General features: G+C 50.2%; 1 protein-coding gene and 1 long non-coding RNA gene across 2 annotated transcripts in view; both read right to left on the reverse strand.

The window, feature by feature from the left end:
• Positions 1 to 15,417, reverse strand: part of ZMAT4 (zinc finger matrin-type 4) — a 36,102-nt gene extending 20,685 nt beyond the window's left edge. The window contains exons 1-2 of the mRNA XM_052701884.1: positions 15,171 to 15,417; positions 4,328 to 4,429 (exon numbers count right to left, since the gene is read on the reverse strand). Coding sequence (XP_052557844.1) covers positions 4,328 to 4,429 — 102 coding nt within the window. The 5' untranslated portion in view covers positions 15,171 to 15,417. The remainder of the gene's footprint in view (positions 1 to 4,327; positions 4,430 to 15,170) is intronic.
• The window catches only part of LOC128089988 (uncharacterized), an 83,714-nt gene that overhangs the window by 50,511 nt on the left and 15,425 nt on the right, over positions 1 to 17,778 (reverse strand). The gene's annotated exons all lie outside the window — the stretch shown is intronic.

The raw sequence follows: 17,778 nt of genomic DNA on the forward strand, positions 1-17,778 counted from the left end.
TTCTCTACCTGTTAAACCCAGAGCACTCCCTGCTCCTGAGCCCCACAGAAGCAGCCTTGCTGGGTGCCATGGGGACCTTCTATGGGTTCACTGCACTGCCAGCACGCAGCGAAGGTCCTGGCACGGGGTGGGAAGCAGCACCAGAAGGGTTAACACAACCACAGCATCTCCACACCGTGCTCAACCTGCACGGTGCTGCGAGCAGCAAACAGCAGCAGCAGCTCCTGCTCTCATCACATCCCCACGTGCTTGAAACAAATCACTTTTAAAGCATGTCAGTGCAAATCGCTGCTCTGCCCCCGTGCAGTACGTGGGCAGACTTTGTCACAACACAGAGACAACTGAAGGCTCTGCTTTCAAACACCTGGAACCCAAATCCAAACACGGCTTGTGAGTTTAAAATATTAAAGGAAAGCAGGAATCGATACCTGGTACACAGCAATGCCTCCCTGAGCACCATCAGCACAAAGCAGCGTGCCGCTGCCTCCAACCCAGAGCCACTCTGGCTGTTTGGGGACATCCTTGGGGCTGCCCCATGACCTCTGCCCCATGAGACCCCCCCCAGTGTGTTTGATTTCTCAGCAGTCCAATGAACTTGGGCTGTTTTCAGCCAGAAACGGGAATTGCACCGAGGAGCCACGGAAAGGGAGCTGGGTGAGAAGGCTTTATTCGCATTGCTGCTATTTAGCAATAGATTTGGACACTGGGAGTGCATTAAAAATAATGTTTGGCCATTAATGTTGACAACAGCATAGTAACACAGAGCCTCATAAAGTACCAGCTGAAGCTAAAGAGGTTTCCTGAAGCAGCTCTGAGCACATGCTGCATGCAGAGAAGGCAAGGGGCATCGCAACAGCCCCCCCATAAGTGCTGACACCAATGCACACCTCCCACAGACACTGCTGGGTCACACACACCTCACTGTGCTTCCCTGGCTGCTGGCACATGGCACAAAGCAGTGCTGAGGGAGCCTGCAGAAGGTCCCTGTGAGCACACACAGGAACAGAACAACACCTGCAGCACCCAAACCACGCACAAATTCTTCCTTTAGTCTCTTTGTAAAGTCAGAGCAGCCACTAAAAACTGTGTCATGTCATCCAGCACAACAAAGCCAATTCTCCACAGCTGTGGGAAGGACGCAGGCACAACGTTGGACACATTCTCTCCTCCTCCAGCCCCTGTGAAATCAAAGGTTGCTCTCTCTAACACAAACCCAAGGGGCAAACAGCAATGCTAGCACCATTACTGTTCCTTCACCAGCACACAGCCAGCACCAGTGGGCACCAGTGTGTCTTTTCTGACCCCCCACCCTGGAAATGCCCACACAGCATCCCCTGAAGGGAGCTCCCACCAGACACAGAACATCCCTGCTCCCTGTGTTCTGCTGCAACACGTATTTTGTTAACAGGAATTCATGCTTTTAGGTTAATATGTGCACCGTGTTAATATTTCAGATACAGGATTGGCTTTCTGAGCACACACATCTTGCTGCTTGGAGCACCGACGTGCCAATGGTAAACAATGTTTATTATTCCTTCAGACAAACCATCATCCTATGCAAAATATCCCAGAGCAGGACTGACTCGTGGAAGCAGATGAAGTTGGGCACCAAGCAGACGAGCAGCACTGATGGAGCTGTTGATGCTGCCCATCCTGCTCACTGTGGCAGGGTGAGAAATTCCAAAGAGCTCTCAGCTCCCAGCGATGAGCCAAAGGGCACAGCACTGTTTTTGTTCCCTGTTTTTGTTCTGCATTTCAATTTTAATACACCTTGCCTCTGCCCTCCCCCTGCCTCCACAGCAAGCGTTGAAGCAGCGCTCCCTCATGCCACAAGGTGAACCAATAACAGCAAATCCACGTGATGTATTCCTGGGCATCTCTTCCTACCAGCCTGCTCCATTTCTTCATTTTAAATGAAAAAGTAAAGTACTGCCTGAACACCTGAAGCAATAAAGATTACCATGAAGGAAAGCGTTATAGCAGCTTAAGGAGCAGCGTAGCGATGAGCATGCAGCTCAAGGTGGGATCTGAGAGCAACTTTGCATATTTGGTGATTTTCCTGCATGATTTTCAAGGAGAAACTTGAAAATGAAAGGTAACATCTTTCTAATGGCTGTGAACGCCTCTGTGCAGCAATGAGGACTTGGAGCTGACTGAGGAAGCTTATCTTTCTAACTGTACACAGCAGCACACCAGAGGGACTGCTACAGCCCTATCTCAAAGAGAGAAGTGGAAGGAAGTGTTAAATTATGGGTGATTGGATGCAGAAGAGCAGAAATCCTCTCCGGAGCAAAGGATTTCAGTGCAGTTGCAGCAAATGAACCACATTTCTTCCTCCCTCTCCCTCTTTGTTTGGCACGTTCCACAGCACTTCCAACATTACTGCTGTCCTCTGATTTCTCCCACACGTGGCACAGCAGCTCCACAGGGACGGAAAGGTGAGCAAAGGTGCCACAGATGTATCAGAGAAAGCCAGAGAAGGGACTGCACAAAGCACATAAAATCAGGGCAGGATTTTGCTGTATGTCAGGTTAGAAGCAAAAATATGCTGCAAACACACTGATTCTTTTGTCATTTTTTCCACTACACTTGCCCTTGGAAATAATACCGCTTAATACTGTGCGACTGACATCAAATTATTTCTTATTCCTGGCAATGTAGTGCAGCAGAAAAGGAGAGTTATTGGTGGATGATTTGGAGAAGGAGATGAGACAGCGATTGGAACTGACTATTCCTGTTTGGCAAGATAAAGCATCCCCCTTTCATAGACTGTTTTCCTCTATTTTCTTACAGAGAAATGTCTTATTCTGCACGCACAAAGGAGCCAAGATCCCAACGCCTGGCACAAAGGCTGCAGATCTGGGCTGTGCTGGAGAGCTAAAGGCTGAGCTGCCCTTCTCCCTGAGCTCAGTGTGGATAAGGGCACTGCTGACCAAACCAAACCAACCACAGGGGAAAACACTGCACAGCCCAACGGGCACCTCAGCATCGTGGCACTGCCGTGCTGGGAGGTCCCAAGAGATGACACGCAAACACAACACACCTCAGACTGGAAATATACAGCAAGAAAACCTTGGTGTTTTCCACGGTTTGAAAACACCTGCTAGAAATTAATGATTCAGCTCATACCTACAATTAAAGGCACGGAAGAAAAGAGATTGGCTGAGCATCCCACTGCTCGCACGGGCCGCTAATGCTGTTCCTGCAGCAACGTTTCTGCCTCCAGTGGAGCAAACCTTGGCAGCCACTCACCCGTTGGCCCGGAGCTGAAGGTGTCCCTGAGCTGCAGCCCTCCTGTCTGCCAGGCTCCGTGCTGCAGAGTGCAGCCAAGGGAGCACTTACAGGAAACGTCTCCAGGAGTTTGCCAAAGCAGAAGCGTCAAGTGCCTTATAAATAAACGTGCATTATTGTTGTTGTTTACTAATCCAGCACAGCATCCTTGGATACTGTGCACCCATTAAGCTTCTCGCACGTCTCCTGTGGTCGCAGGGAGACAAGTGGTTCTTCATTGCTAAACGCTCGCAGCAAAACTCCGGGGCAAACTCCATCTCCAGGGCCTCGTATCACACAGTATCTGATTCTGCTGAGCTGCTGCAGACCCTCTCAGTTCACCACGTGCAGAAGCAAGGCAAGGCGCAGCCCAGCCTCTCCATCCCTGCAAATACAGAGACCCTCAGTCCCAGGCTCCCCATTTGTGAGGCTGCAGGGGGGGGCTCAGACCCACAGCCCCAAGAAGCAGCATTGCCAGGCAGCAGTTTTCTTTCTGGATGGATCTCGCAGCAGCGTGCCTTTCAGTAATTTCCTCCCTCGTTTAATAGGAATTTATTTAATTTTGTTTTGAAGATATGCAGTGCCGTTAATTGCTGTTCTAACATGTCTCTAATGATATATCCCTTCTAATTGTTTATTGCTTCCCTACCTCTTAAGTGCTTGAATGCATTCACAAATACTAATCTGTTCTCTGCACAATCAGCTATCCCACTCAGCAAAGTACAGCGAGGCACATTTAAAATAAAGACTTGCACTTGTTTTGCTGAACTCTATAGCAATCTCCTTGCTAGCCACATTTCTTTGCAACCGTCTTTTAGCAGAGTGTAGCCTGACTTTGCAGATTTAGGCAGGCAAAATAAAGCAAGCAACATTGCAAGTGACATCATTTACAGCATAATGTAAAAGCAAAAAAAAACACTCTTTTGAATTCTGACTTTTCAGAGAGGTGCTTTGAAGGCTCGTGTACCCACTTCACAGGAGAACAGCTGAAGCCACGGGTGTGAGAGGCACCGATGGAGCATCACAACCCACCCGTGATGAACAAAGAGCATCCTACCTCATAGTGAGCCACGCGCTGGGACTCGGATATCAGCTGCGCGCTGCACACTCTGCAGTAACTTTCAGTGAACAACTCCTGGTCAATGTCAGAAGATTTCATCTGTTCACGGCAACAAAGAGAAGAGACAACAAACAGATTTAGTTCCAAAGCAGAAGCAGTTGTGTTCGATGGAGGTCCCTGTGGGCCAGAGGTCCTTGGCAGTGCAGGATGCACGTGGGAACCTTCAGCTTTCTGCCCACCATGCAGGCACCCATGGGTGTCAAACCCTGCTTTACAGCCACGCTGAGCCCCAGCAGAGCGAAAACCACCATTAGGAACTTCAGAGAGAGGAAATTCAAACCAAACCAAAACAAACAATTTGCAATTCAAGAGGGAAATAGAGGCCAATGCTTTCTGACTAATGCCAAGATAAAGCGTCTATTAATTCATAATCATAACAAACCCAGGCGCAATGAAGACTGATAATGTGGTTTTTATAGCATTTATTCTGCTGATTGGGAAGGAAAACAACACGACAATAACCGAGTTATGAGCTCTCATAGCAGGCGGGGGAGGCCCTGCCAGCTGCAGGAAAAGCTCCTTTTGGTGTTCTGGATCTGCCAGACAAAAGGTGCAAACCCCGGAGCTCCCCTGCTGCCCTCACTCACTGATTCTGCAAATCACTGCTGGTTTTCCCCTCTTTCTTTCTAGGTTTAATCTTCATTTACTCTGTCTGGAATACTGCTGTATTGGGAAACTTTCAAAGATGCCAGAAGAACCTTTTAGGAGTACAAGTAGTGCTGCAAAATTGCATCAAAGGCAAAATAAAGTGGGAGAAACAACCTCTGAAACACAACAGATTGACACGAGGCAAACCAAAGAATCTCATTAAATCTTAATCCAGCAGCCAAACAGAGGCGTATCGCCTTCATCTGCATGCAGTCTGCAGCACTCACAGTATAAACTCTCACTGCGAAAATCAGAGTGAGTCAAAACTGCTCAGTGTTAGCTCAGCCCTTCCTGCTCTGATAACAGATCCCAGGTCTATTTTGCCTCTGAATTACAGCCATGTGAGTGGAGCTGTATCAACATCCCCCCCCCCCCCCCCCATTTCCTTTATTGCAGCAGGGGCTAAACAGGCTTATCCAAGAACAAGATTTAATGTCCTTTCTCTAAGCAGTAACTTCTGACTCAGAGATAGGATTTGTTAGCTTCAATATTGTCTGCTCGGTTTTATGCACCATTGTTACAACAGAAGGATGAAATGCATCCCAACAGGTGAATGCAGTCATTATGCTGACAACGTGAAAGCTCTGCAGCTTTGTGGAGTGATTCATGTGTAACTACTCAAGTTCCCTAATAAAGTCTCGCTGGAACAACAGACTCTAAAGTAATGCATCAGGAGCCCATGGCAGACTGTGCAAGACAATTAAATTAGTGTTAAAAGGTAACCAATCTGGAAGTCTTCTCCCTCAGTCACCATCCCCAGTATTCACACGATGTTTGGAGTGCTGGAAATGAGGAATTACCACCACGAGATCACACGTGTCTGGCCTTGGTTCAGACCTCTGCTGTGCTCCCATGCACAAGCAAATCCACAGCTTGAGGAGCTTCGCTTTCACCCAAAAAGCCAACCTCTGTGGCTGGCTTTCTGCTCAGCCTACAGCAGCATTCCCCTACCAGCACCCACCTGAACACACCACCCTTGCAGAGCTACCACTAAATCCCAGATACCTCGAGGCTAAGTTTGAACTCAATGCCTGTTCAGAAAACAGACTCTTACCTGTCCTACATCAGCATAACAGGAAGGCAAAAATCCCCTTCTCTTTTCACTGTGCTTCTTCACTGCCTCTCTGCTGCCTGAGAGCATCTCCACGTAGCCTGGAGTGCCACTCTGAGTGCTGACACTTGTGCACATGGCAGTGTGAGCTGCTGGCTCTGGACACAGCTTTTGTGTTCATTGATTCATTCACATTCCCCAAATATTTCTTTCATTTTCCATTCCAGGATAACAACGCTGCTATGGCAGTATATCAGAAAGGTGCCAAGGAAACCTGCTGCCAAACAAATGAACACACACACACCTCTACATCACATAAACCACGCTGCCACTGCTGGAGGACACCGGGGATCCTGCACAGCAACTGCAGGACTATGCCAGCATCAGCTGAGACCCACCTGTCCCCTGCAGAGGGGTCTGCACTGCGGGCAGCCCCACTGGTGGCATCTGCTGCAAGGGCTTCGTCTGCAGCAAAGGCAGATCCCAGACACGAAGCCTGGGGGTAAAGAAAACAGTTCTGTTGTGTCACTCCCTGACCTAAAAACAGTGCTTTCATGTGCTCCAGAAAGGTCTTTCCCCCTCCCTCCCCTCATTGTGTCTCAGACACATTCAGTATTGTTTTGTGGGTCAGTGCCAGCAGTGATTTATTAACTTCCTCTACCTGAGAGTGTCATAAAGGGAGTCCATCAGCAATTAATATTTATGCATTTCTAATCACTTAATTCCTTTTTAACTCTCCCTGCCTACCAGCACCTTACAGCTCGCAGAATTGCTGGGTTGGGACGATCCCCACCTGCACCCTTTGCCAGAAGAGATCCAGGCTGTGCCCCACCAGCACCGTGCTGGAGAAGTGCAGATGCTGAGCAAGGAGAGATCTGTTCCCTGCATGTTCCCAGAGGTTTTCTTGCTGAGAGCTGAGGAATTAATGTGCAATTTACACCCTGCCAGCCACACTCAGTGAGCAGAAGCATCGGGCTGCACTGCATGGTGTGAGCACCCAAAACTCCTTGTCTGCTCCTCCTCAGGTGCAGATATGGGTGACGGTGCTCCCACCACAACCACCACCTCTCCTCCTCTCCCCACAGCGGGGTTTATGACTCGCTATTTCCTCATGTTGGCACTCAGGTTTTGGTGTTCCTCTCCTGCTCCGTAACCCCTGCACATATCAGAATGGCAAACTGTCATGAGAGCCCTCATTTTAAATACCTTCTGCCATATGGCCACGATTCTTCTCAGCAGTTTCAATGACTATAACGGCTTAATGAAAATCAATTTGATGGGGCTGACTCCAGCTTTTGGCAACCACCAGGAAGATGCTAAGTTGCATTCAATTTTTAGAGGAGAGAAATCAACATCTTGACACCAGGGACACCTCAGTGCTCTTTTCCAAACGCAATGGTTCTATGATTCTACGACGTACCCAAAGCCACATTGCTTCTTTAAGGAGCTGTGCTGCAGCTGAAACCCAGCAGACGTGGACACGTGCTGTGCCACGCTGGGATGTGAGCACCCAGCTCTGAGCCATGGATGTGGTGCTCCATCACTGCTCAGTGTGAATTTCTGCAGAGGCTCGTTTTTCATGTTGCACAGCCAAGCACAGGGAAGGCTGTACTACAAAGCACTGAATTCAGCAACTCCATTTCTTGCAGTCAAGAGGAGAAAAATGTTGTCCTTCATACCATTTACTCTCAAGGGCCTTAATCACCTTTCCCAAAATTAACAGCTTCCGAAACCCCTGCACTGAAGCACCAGAGAAGTGACGACTGAGCATGTGCACGAATGCCAGAAGCAAGCAAGCCAAAAATTAAATGCCCTGATTTTCATTTTATGAATTATTGGTGCCTGTCACTCTCTCATGGATTAACATCTCATGTAACACTTCCTGTTATCTTCAGTTGTTTAATTTGTCTTGCAACAACAACAAAAAAAAGTCTATGCTAATAATTAATGTGCTTTCAGCAACTGTGTCACCGCACTTACAAGAAAGCATCTGAAGAAATGCAAAACATTGCCTTTTGAAGTGCTGTATTTCAACACTACGACGGATGGCTGAGCCTGTTCCATGAGTTCAGTTCTCCTCAGGCTGCGTGCTTTGGGGTTCAGCTTGCTCTGCTCCAAACCAAGCTGCTCTGTGCTCCTCCAGCTGTGCTGCACATCTGTCTGCACCCCTTCCGTGCTTCACTTCCCCTGCATCTCTTCCCTGGTTCAGAGTTCATCCACCACCTCCTTCCTTCTCTCCTCTCCAGTGTCAATTTGCCTCACTCCTGCCTTCAGTCTTTGATGCATTTTGACACGCTTTATTGGAGCTTTGAAAATCAGAACAAGACTGTGTGTGGCGTGAGCTGGAGAGCAGGAGAAACGCTGCACGTGTCTGCTGCATGTGTCAAAACACAGAGGAAAGGCTGAGGGGAGTGACACGGAGGAGATGGAACACGGACACAACCTCTGCCAGCCACAAACCAGTGCTGCACAACTTCCCCATCCCCAGCAGCTCTGTGCTAGGAGCCACCTCAGCACAGACTCAGACAGCAATGGAGAAGAGTGTGCATGCAGCAGAGAGCACGACCCAGTGCCATGGACTGCTGCATGGGTGGCAGAGGTGGGATGCTGCAAGGTTTAAAGGGAGGAACGCTGCAATTTGGAGAGCAGCTCGGTCCCTACAACGCGTGCAGCTGGTTATACCTACAAATTCTTTTGATTATTCACACTGCTACGGTGCGGCAGAATTTAATTGCGAACATGCTGACTTGAATAAAAACGTATTTAAAGAGAAGATTGATCTATTGTGACTGATTTAATAAAGTTGGTGGGAACAGCACTAAGAGCAATCGTATTTCGTGCCTCACTGTGTGCCCAGCACACCTCAAGGACGAGGCTTTGGCATCTGCCCCAGAGCAGCCCGGTTGTGCAGCTCAGGCCTTTTCTCAGCAGGGATGTGCCCAAAAGAAGGGGCCAAAGCAGCCCTCGTGCAGGCTCTGGGGACAAAGGGGCTGACGCAGCCAAAGGCAGCAGAAGGACTCACTCATATTGGGATGCAGGAGCGGATGGGGGCAGGAAAGCGCAGCCCTGGGGCTGCGTGCTGCACGGTGGGCATCGCGGGGCTGGCACTGGGTGCCCAGCAGGCTGGCACACTGCAGAGCCAGGGTTACCATGTGATGCTCGTGGTTGCTATGGAAACAGTAGTTTCTCATGGAAAACACGCATCAATAGTCCCTGTGCCTCCCAGAGCAGAGCGCAGTCAGCGCTGCCAGGGTGCGGGCACACAGGTCATGGGCTGCCCAGTGCTGGGTACCAGGGCTGTGCTGCAGAGTGCTGTGCTGCTCAGCCCCCACGTGCAGTGCCTGGGTACCACCTCAGTCTCTGGGTAAGCAGGACCTACTTTTTTCCCTAATGATGTACAAAGCGGCAGGAAACGAGTCAAGCTGAATCCCGTGCCTGCAGTTCGCAGCCTCTGGTGCTTTGCATAATCAGTGCTTGTCATTCCCCATCAGCTTCAGCTCAGCAACCCAGGAGGCAAAGCCCTGTAAGGTGCCAATGAGCTTAGAAGGATCCTTTGGAGAACAAATCTGTCCATCACTGATGGGGATTATTTTAATACTGCATTCCTCGATAAAAGTCTGCGCGCCGGCCTCGCTGGCTGAGCTAAAGCACCTCTACAGAAAACAGCTTCAGCCTCAACAGCACAAACTCCACATCAGTTTAATGTCACCGTTTGTTTGAAGCCCAGCTGCTCAAGGAGGCCCAGTGGCTCTGCCCAGAGGCCCCCCCCCCCCATTGCACTGACCCATGGACTCCGCTCCCTCCAGTTCCAGTCCACTGCTGTAGCAGAGCTTTTCATGATCAGTGAAGTGATTTAGAAACCAGACACCAGGAATGCAAATGCTGTGCATCTCAGTTCCCTCGTTAGCATGGGGTAGCTAAACCTCTGGCCTAATTTAATTGCACTTCCAAATTCCATGGCCTCTAAAGAGTATCAGCAGATTTCATTAAACTTCTTCCTATTATCATGTAATCTGTCAATTAACTTTGCATGCAACTGCAAACAGCAAGGAGATTTACCTTAAGTAAAACATAAAACATTCGAGTTCCCCCTAAAGCCTTTTCCTTTGCTTTGTCCACCATTGATTTTTGGAAAAGAAATCCCTGTATTTGCATTTGTGTTATTTGAAGAAGCCAGATCATCTCACACTCATCCATTAAAAAAAAAAAAACAACAACACACCTCTATTCTCTCCCTCATCACCAGATGAGCAATGAGAAATGGTTAATCAGTGCCCATTGTAGTATTCCTGGTGTGAAAGAGTCTCCAGAAATGCAAACTGTTCTGTTTTTGGCTTTGGGAGAAATAAGCTGCAGTTGCAGAAGGGCCGTAGCCAGGTGGGCTGCAGGTTGGCAATGCCTCCTGCAGACAAACCCAACACAGGGGCTGGGAGGGCCTCAGCTCTCTGCGCTGCCCAAGGACTCCCATTCCTATGTGATTTATCAGTGGCACCAAGAAGCAGCGGAAAGGTATTAAAACAAGGTGATGTATTTTATGCAGTTTTAGTTTTCAAAGCAGGGTTTGTAAATTCTCACAGCAGAGCAGCAACAGAACTCACTCAGCTTCAGAACAAAAAGCCCCAAACGCCAACCAGCCTGCATTACAGAAGGAGATTATGAAAATGCTGAAGAGTTTCGTAAATGTGGAACAGTGACGATACCTGCAGATGGCACTGAGCTGCTGATGGCACTGAGCTGCTGATGGCACTGAACTGCCTGCACCCTGCTTTGCAGAGTTCTTCCTCACTGTGCAGCAGAGCAGTGCCCTGCAAAGCAGCACCACGCACCACTCCAGCACCAAAGATGCCTGGTGGTCCCAGAGAGAAAGCAGCAGGCCCTGTGCATCAGCACACACTGATGCAAAGCCAAAGCAGGAGCAGCCCTGCTGCCAGCACAGGGGCTGTGTTCATGCACAACACCACTTAGACATTTTTTGCATGGTGGGAAGCAACGACCCCCCTGATTGCTCTGATCCCTGCTGCTTGCAAAGAGAGCACGGACGCATCCAGGCATGGAGCAATGCACAGCACTCTGCCATGCTGCACTGAGCAGCACAGCATGCAGTGCAGCACAGCACGGAGGGCAGAGCTGCGTGGCTCCTGCTAACACCATCACTTCACATGTGCTTATTATATTTCTAATAATAGAGGAGCTCACCCAACATCCTGTACAACAGGGGGTTTGAGCTGATTAATTTACGGCTTTGGAAGTCGTGGGTGTTCCATTTCATCCCATTCTGGAGTTTCTGACAAGCTGCTCTGGGTGCTGCAGATCCAGCCTCAGAGCCTTTCCCATTTGCTTTATGTAATATTGAAACCAGTGTGCTCTGAATATTTGTGGGTCTGTAGCCGTGCCCTTTACGACAGCCTTAAATACCCACGTCTCACTTTTGCCACAAGTCCACCCCACTGGTTTTAAACAGCTGGATCAAACCCAGGAGCACTTTCAAGTTCACACAGCAGCTCTCTGCTTCTCCTGCATTGGTATCGCCTTCCACATGCAGCTCCATTGCACCCAGGCCCATGGGCAGGTATGTGCTCTGACACAGATCATGCATGTGATCTACAGGTGGAGAGCCTGACAGCCAGGCACATCTCCCATGGGTGCATGGAGGCGCAAAGCCATCAGGCACTGCACAACAGGCCAGCTGTAATATTGAGGATATTCATCTCCAGCCATTCCTGGTTAATGACACAAAGCAAACTGTCAAGAAAAATGGGAACATGACAGTAAAAAGAACAACAAATGAAATCCTAATGCAATTAGAGAGCAATTAGGGATCTGTCCTCTGGGAGCATTTTGGAACTCGGGGTCTTTCTCAAAATCTGATCTCTCTGCAACTTTCTTCCTTTCTAATTAATAAAACACAACACGAGTGTCACAGCTCCCCCCAGCCCCCACAAAATGCCATCTTCCTGCTCTGCAGGAGCAGATGGTGGTGCAGGTAGAAGTGTTCACACCTCTGAGCACGAGGGAAACGCAACTGTCAGCAGAATGAGGAGCAAAGGCAGTGGGAACAGAAATCTCTCCCTGCAGCTGCTGCAAGGTGACCAAGGATCACACAGACCCAGACATTCTCCTGCAAGGGCCAGGTGAGAGGCATGAGCAGAGAGCAGAGCATGAGTGACCGCAGATAAAACGTATTTCTCCTATGCACGACTTCTATAAAGGCCACAATCCATACAAGTATTTATTTAATTCCTCTTGACTTTTTAAACTGCCTAGAAATAAGCACCCTCAAATTGCTCCAGTGTGCTGCAAAAGGAGCAGGACGGCCTTTGGGTATCGGTCTCTGCTCCATCCTGGCATGGGGGACTTCCAGCATCCCCAGTGCCACACAACTGGCAAGTCTGGAGAGAGCAATCTGCATGTCCTTCATCTGGGGACAAGGGACACTGAGCTTGGTGTCCCCAAGAAATCACAACAGAACTGACAGAAAGGGGCAAAGATGCAGCATCCCCCCGAGCCTGCATCTCTCCAGGCTCATCCACAGGCTGCCTGAAGGTCAAAGCTGCTGAACTAACACAGCAACACCTGGCTCTGCTAAACCTCCCTCAGCAGATGCAAATAAAGTCAATCCCACTGCAGAGGTGGCAGCGTAGCATGAGGGGAAACCTTTCCTTTGTTTCCTGAAGCTGCTGCTGTTCCCAGGATGGCTCATTCCACACCACGCAGCTCCTGCCAGCAAAGGGCATTTTGCACAAGTTGTAAGGAATCACTGAACTTCCATATGGTGCCATCAGGAAGGCAACTGCCTCTGCACACAGCACCGTGCAACGGAGAGAGAGATGGATCCCCTGAAATGTATTCATTTCTGTACCCAAATCCACCTTTGGGAGCATCTGCACCCAGGTTTTGGCCTAGAAATTGGCCCAGTTCTGATCTCTCCATGTGGTTCTGGGTTTCACTGTGCACCTCGGGAGTTTAACCCAGATGTGGCACAGCACTCAGACAAAACCTGGCAGTGCTGGCCTCTCTGTGCTCCTCAGTCCCAAAGCAGAAGGAAGGTAAAACCCACAACGAGACCAGCTTGGCTACCAATGCTCCCAAGGAAATCTCTGTGCATGGAGTGCTGTGCTGGTACCAGAGCGAGGTGTCGCATCAGCAGTGATCAGCAGCTGCAATAAACCCACTGCAAATGGGTATCAACAGGCAGGTATCAGCAAAACATCTCCCTGCACAGAGGAAACCTTTTCCAGAATGGTTAGTGGTCAGTCAGCAACGATGGTAAGAAAACCTGTTGGGTGGATGTGCTCTGCAGCACACCTGAGGAAGCAGAGGTGCAGCACTACAGCTCTTCTGGGATCCCCGTGGCTCCAGCACAGCAGGAAGAGCAGAGCAGAAGAGTGCAGGAAAACTCGAGGGAGGATTGAGAGGAAAGCTACAACAGAGCAGCACAGAGCAAAGCGAAGTGACTTCTGAAAACATACACACCCAAGTCGGGCAGTTAGAGATAGAAGAGCTAAACTGTTATACAGGAGCAAGGATTAATTACTTGGGGTGACTCAGAAGTGACTAAGACTGATCAGAAGAAATCAATTTGGGGGGAGGTAGAAAATCAAGTCGTGTTTTGGGCAACATCCACCCCAGGGAGAGGGATGCAGAAGGCAGCAGGGCAGCTGCAGGGACACCAAGAACAAGAGCTTTCTGACTGAAGGGTTTTTTGCTCTGGGGGGCAGAGAGCTCCGCTCTCACCGCTTCTGATCAAATACTGGGGGAAGACCCATTTTCCAGTTTCACCCTAAAAAGCTCCTGCACTTCCCTTCCCTCCTGTCCCTTCCTATGGAAGATGAGTCACTGTCTAGCAACCTTTATCAAAATACCTCTTACGGAATTGTCTATTGCAGCAGCAGGGAGAGCAGAAGGAGACCCCCCACTCACCGCCCCTTTTCCCTGCACTGAACCCCTCCTGCCCTGCACCCCGTGGCTCAGAGCTGCTTATGTGTTTGCACAAGCACAAACACAGCACGTGCTTGTGTGAGAGCCAACGGCACAACCTGCAGAAAATGCAAACCGGGGATTTTTAACTGCCTACTCCAGGCTTTGCAAATCTTGTTCTGCACTCAGTCATGCACGCTAAGGTCATTCCAGTACTATGGGATGAAAAAGGAGCATGTGGCCGCCTGAAGGGCAGCACTAGGGCACGTTCCTGGTCAGGTGCTACCTACCAGTCCATGGATAGGGATCACCAACAATTCATACGTCCCAGGAGTCATGAGAGGAGAGCTTTCAGGCAGCTCAAATGGCAGTGCTCATGGTGCATGAGGACAGCTGTTCTGAGGCTCAGACCTGCAGACAGCTCCAATGCAACACGTGGGGTCAGCTGACCCCAGGAGCACATCGAGCCCCCCCTGCCAGCAGCTGCTTCAAGTTTGCTGCTGCTTTTCCTGCAGGTTCTTCAACAGTGCCCGGCTCAGGGCTGCCCAGGAGCGGCCGTCCTGCTGCTCAGCTACCTCCCCAAAACCTGCTTTTGCTCTCAGAGCACTGCTGGCCTGGGAAGTTCTCCAAACTTTAAGAACAGCAGAGGTAATATGTTGGATTCCTGCATCTGCAGACATCGAGTCTGCAGTCAAAGGAGCTTGTTTTTAGGGCTGTGCTGGGGAAAAGCCTGCACAAAGCACCCCTCATTTCTGCTGACCAACCAATGCAGGACAAAGTCCCCACCGAGGCACCAAGTCGACTCTGGTCACCTCTGAACAGGTGGATGTTGCACTCCATAGCACCACTGGAGAGCATCCTGGCACCCGACAGGCTCTGGGTCACACACAATGCATGTCGGCCACTTCCAACCTCTGGCACAGCATGAGGGAAGCAAGCATTGCCAGCGGGCCCTGCATGCAGGCTATGCCATAGCAGCAGCACCAAAACAGCCCCAGCTGCCCCGTACACCTGGCACTGCATCCCAGCATCACCGCCCATCCCTCCCACTGCCTTCAGACGGGCGCTGTCACTGCACACAGCTCATTTCCCCATAAACTTTCCTCCAACTCTAAGCAGCAATCGAGCAACAAGCAGCACAAGAGCCGAGAGGAGGGGCAGTACCTTCGCGTCTCCGATGTGCAGAGGGTAACGGCCGCTCCTGCGGTGCTGCTGGGATAGGAGCGCGTCGGAGCCGCAGTCCCGGCTTTCCTCTCCCCACGAACAGATCTCTCAGTCGCCCAGACCAACTGTGCTGGAAAGGCACTCGGTTTCATCTGCTGGAGCTCCAGCTCCACCCCTAGCAGCAGCGATTGGCTCCGTGGTGCTCTGCAAGGCTGCGCTGGCCCCGGCAGCCTCCCTTCGGCTCCAGCTCCTGAGACCATCGGGAGCTTCCCTGAGCAGTAAGCAGAGGAGAGCAAGGGGATTGGGTTCATCCTCAGACCAACAGCTGACACGGGTTCCTTCAGGCAGGGCCCACACGATGCAGAAGCCAAGGAGCATTTGCTCGAGGCCCGCAGCAGATGAGAGCGCGGCAACAAATGGGGGATGGAGAAACAAAGGGGATGCAGAGACCTGCAAACCACATGCAATGAGGGGACAACACCTACTGCAGCACCATGCACACAAGTCTGGGAGTCTGTAATGCACAGCCAGGTTTACACTGAACAGAGCTTTCTGAACCAGGCGATCTGGAAAGCAGAGCAGGCATTCATTCTTTTGTGAGGAGCATCTTCCAGGCACGCCCAGCTCACAGCTCAGGCTGAAAAACCTGGGCACCACAGCAAACACAGGCACAACCTCCTGCATCTTTCCTCTGACAGCACAAAGCCTCAGAGACGCCGTCTCTCCTCCCTCCATTCTGCTCCTAACAAAAAAAAAAAAAAGATGCTGAGGACTGGCTGGGTTCCACCGAGTGTTTCTGTCCCCGTTTGGCAGTCTTGGCAGCACCACCTGTGCCTGCACATGAGTCTCAGCTGAAGCAGCTGCAACAGGGGCCAGGAGCTGCATTTTGCCCTGCTGGGACCTGCAGGCCATGCCTGGTGGGTGAGCAGCAGCGCTGGATGCTCCCAGCCCCTTCCTGCAGCTCCGTCTGACTGAGCCCCACCTGTTTGGCTTGGGAGAGGATCAGAGAGCCCAGGATAGTCCTCAAAACAGCTGCTTATCCCTCTGCCTTCTCAGCAGCTCATAAATATTCTCTTTGATGCTGTGATAATCCCTTTTGTGTTTCGTAGGCCAATTAATTTGGAGACTTAGAAAACGCACATAAAAAAATATCAGAAATCTGTTACTATTTTGATTTATATTTAAAACCAGATCTTCTCTGGTGCACAACAACATTACAGTGACACTCAGAGAGCACAGTGATTCTCATTTCTACACGAAGTGCCTCAAGAAGCTAAAAGCACCTTCTGCTGGCACATTAGGATGGGATCACTCGCAAAGGTGGAGCAGAGGTGTTCCAAACCAATGGATTTGGGTTGTGCAAGAATCAGGCTGAGCCACGCTGCTGCATTTCTGCTGCTGGGTGTCTGGAACATTCACTTCAGTGTCTTTAAATCACCTAGAGGTCCTCAGCACCATTTTTTTTTTCCATTCTGTCTGACAGTAACACTTTTACAAAGTGTTTGAATGCTTGCTGATCCCGCCTGGCTCTTTAGCTGCAAATGCTCCTCAGCATTGTTAAGCTTTAGAAAGTAAGCATGCTTAGTTTTTAAGCCATGTATCTAAGCATCCAAATATGACACAAACTCCTCAGAACTGCCACCTGCTGAGAGGTGCAGGTCAGACACTGCTTGCAATGATGCAGCTGCCATTCAGTGAAGGGAGATTCCTTAAATCTCTTCCTTACTTCCAGCCCCCCTAACCCATTCCTCCAACAAAGCTGCCTCCAAGCAGAATTCCCTTTGCAGATGATAACAACGAATGTGAGTGATGCTGCACTGCCTTCTAGGTGCCAGCCAAAGAGGCAGAGCTCTCCATAGCTCTCCCTGATAGGCTTGGACAGTCCTGGCTCAGACCAAAGCACAGCACTGGAAAATTCAGTTTTTCTCCATCCCAGTGCACTGCCAGGACTGAGGAATGTGTTTACTGGCCCTGAACTGGACTAATTACAGAACAACCTGAAATGCCTCAAAATACGGAGCAGGAAAACAACGGCTGTGACTGATTAATCGCAGTAGTGAAGCTGAAGGGTTTGATCATTCCCAAAAACACTTTAATATCTCATTCTCCAAAGAGGGAGAGGCTACTGCAGGCACAGAACAAAGCAGAGCTCTGGCCGGGTTCTCTTCCCCCCAGTGGCTCCAAGCAGACTGCGGTGCCTGCAGCAAGAGGAGAGCACAACACTGCATGAGCAAGCACCAGGGCACTTTGCCCCTCGGAGCAGCCCATCTGGCCAGAGCCAGCCCATCCCTTCATCATGAGATGATCCCAGTGGGCATCATCTCCTTGTTCCCATTTCTCCTTGCTGCACACTTAAAGCAGCACCCTGCTGGTGCCACTGAATGGTGATGGGTCGGACATGTGTCCACTGCTCCATAGGCACCAGGACCCAGCAGCACCCAGCACAGCAGGGCACGTGCAGAGATCCCAACTGCAAGGCACATCTGACACTGCCAGGCTCGAGGTACAAAGCTCCCTTTGCTCACAGAGAGAAGCCAACAACCTCACAGGTGAATAACATCATTTCCCTTCAAATCATCCTGCCCAGAGGATCTCACCCTTCCTCCTG

The sequence above is a fragment of the Tympanuchus pallidicinctus genome, unplaced genomic scaffold, assembly GCF_026119805.1.
Source record: "Tympanuchus pallidicinctus isolate F22 unplaced genomic scaffold, pur_lepc_1.0 scaffold41, whole genome shotgun sequence".
Lineage (NCBI taxonomy): Eukaryota > Metazoa > Chordata > Aves > Galliformes > Phasianidae > Tympanuchus > Tympanuchus pallidicinctus.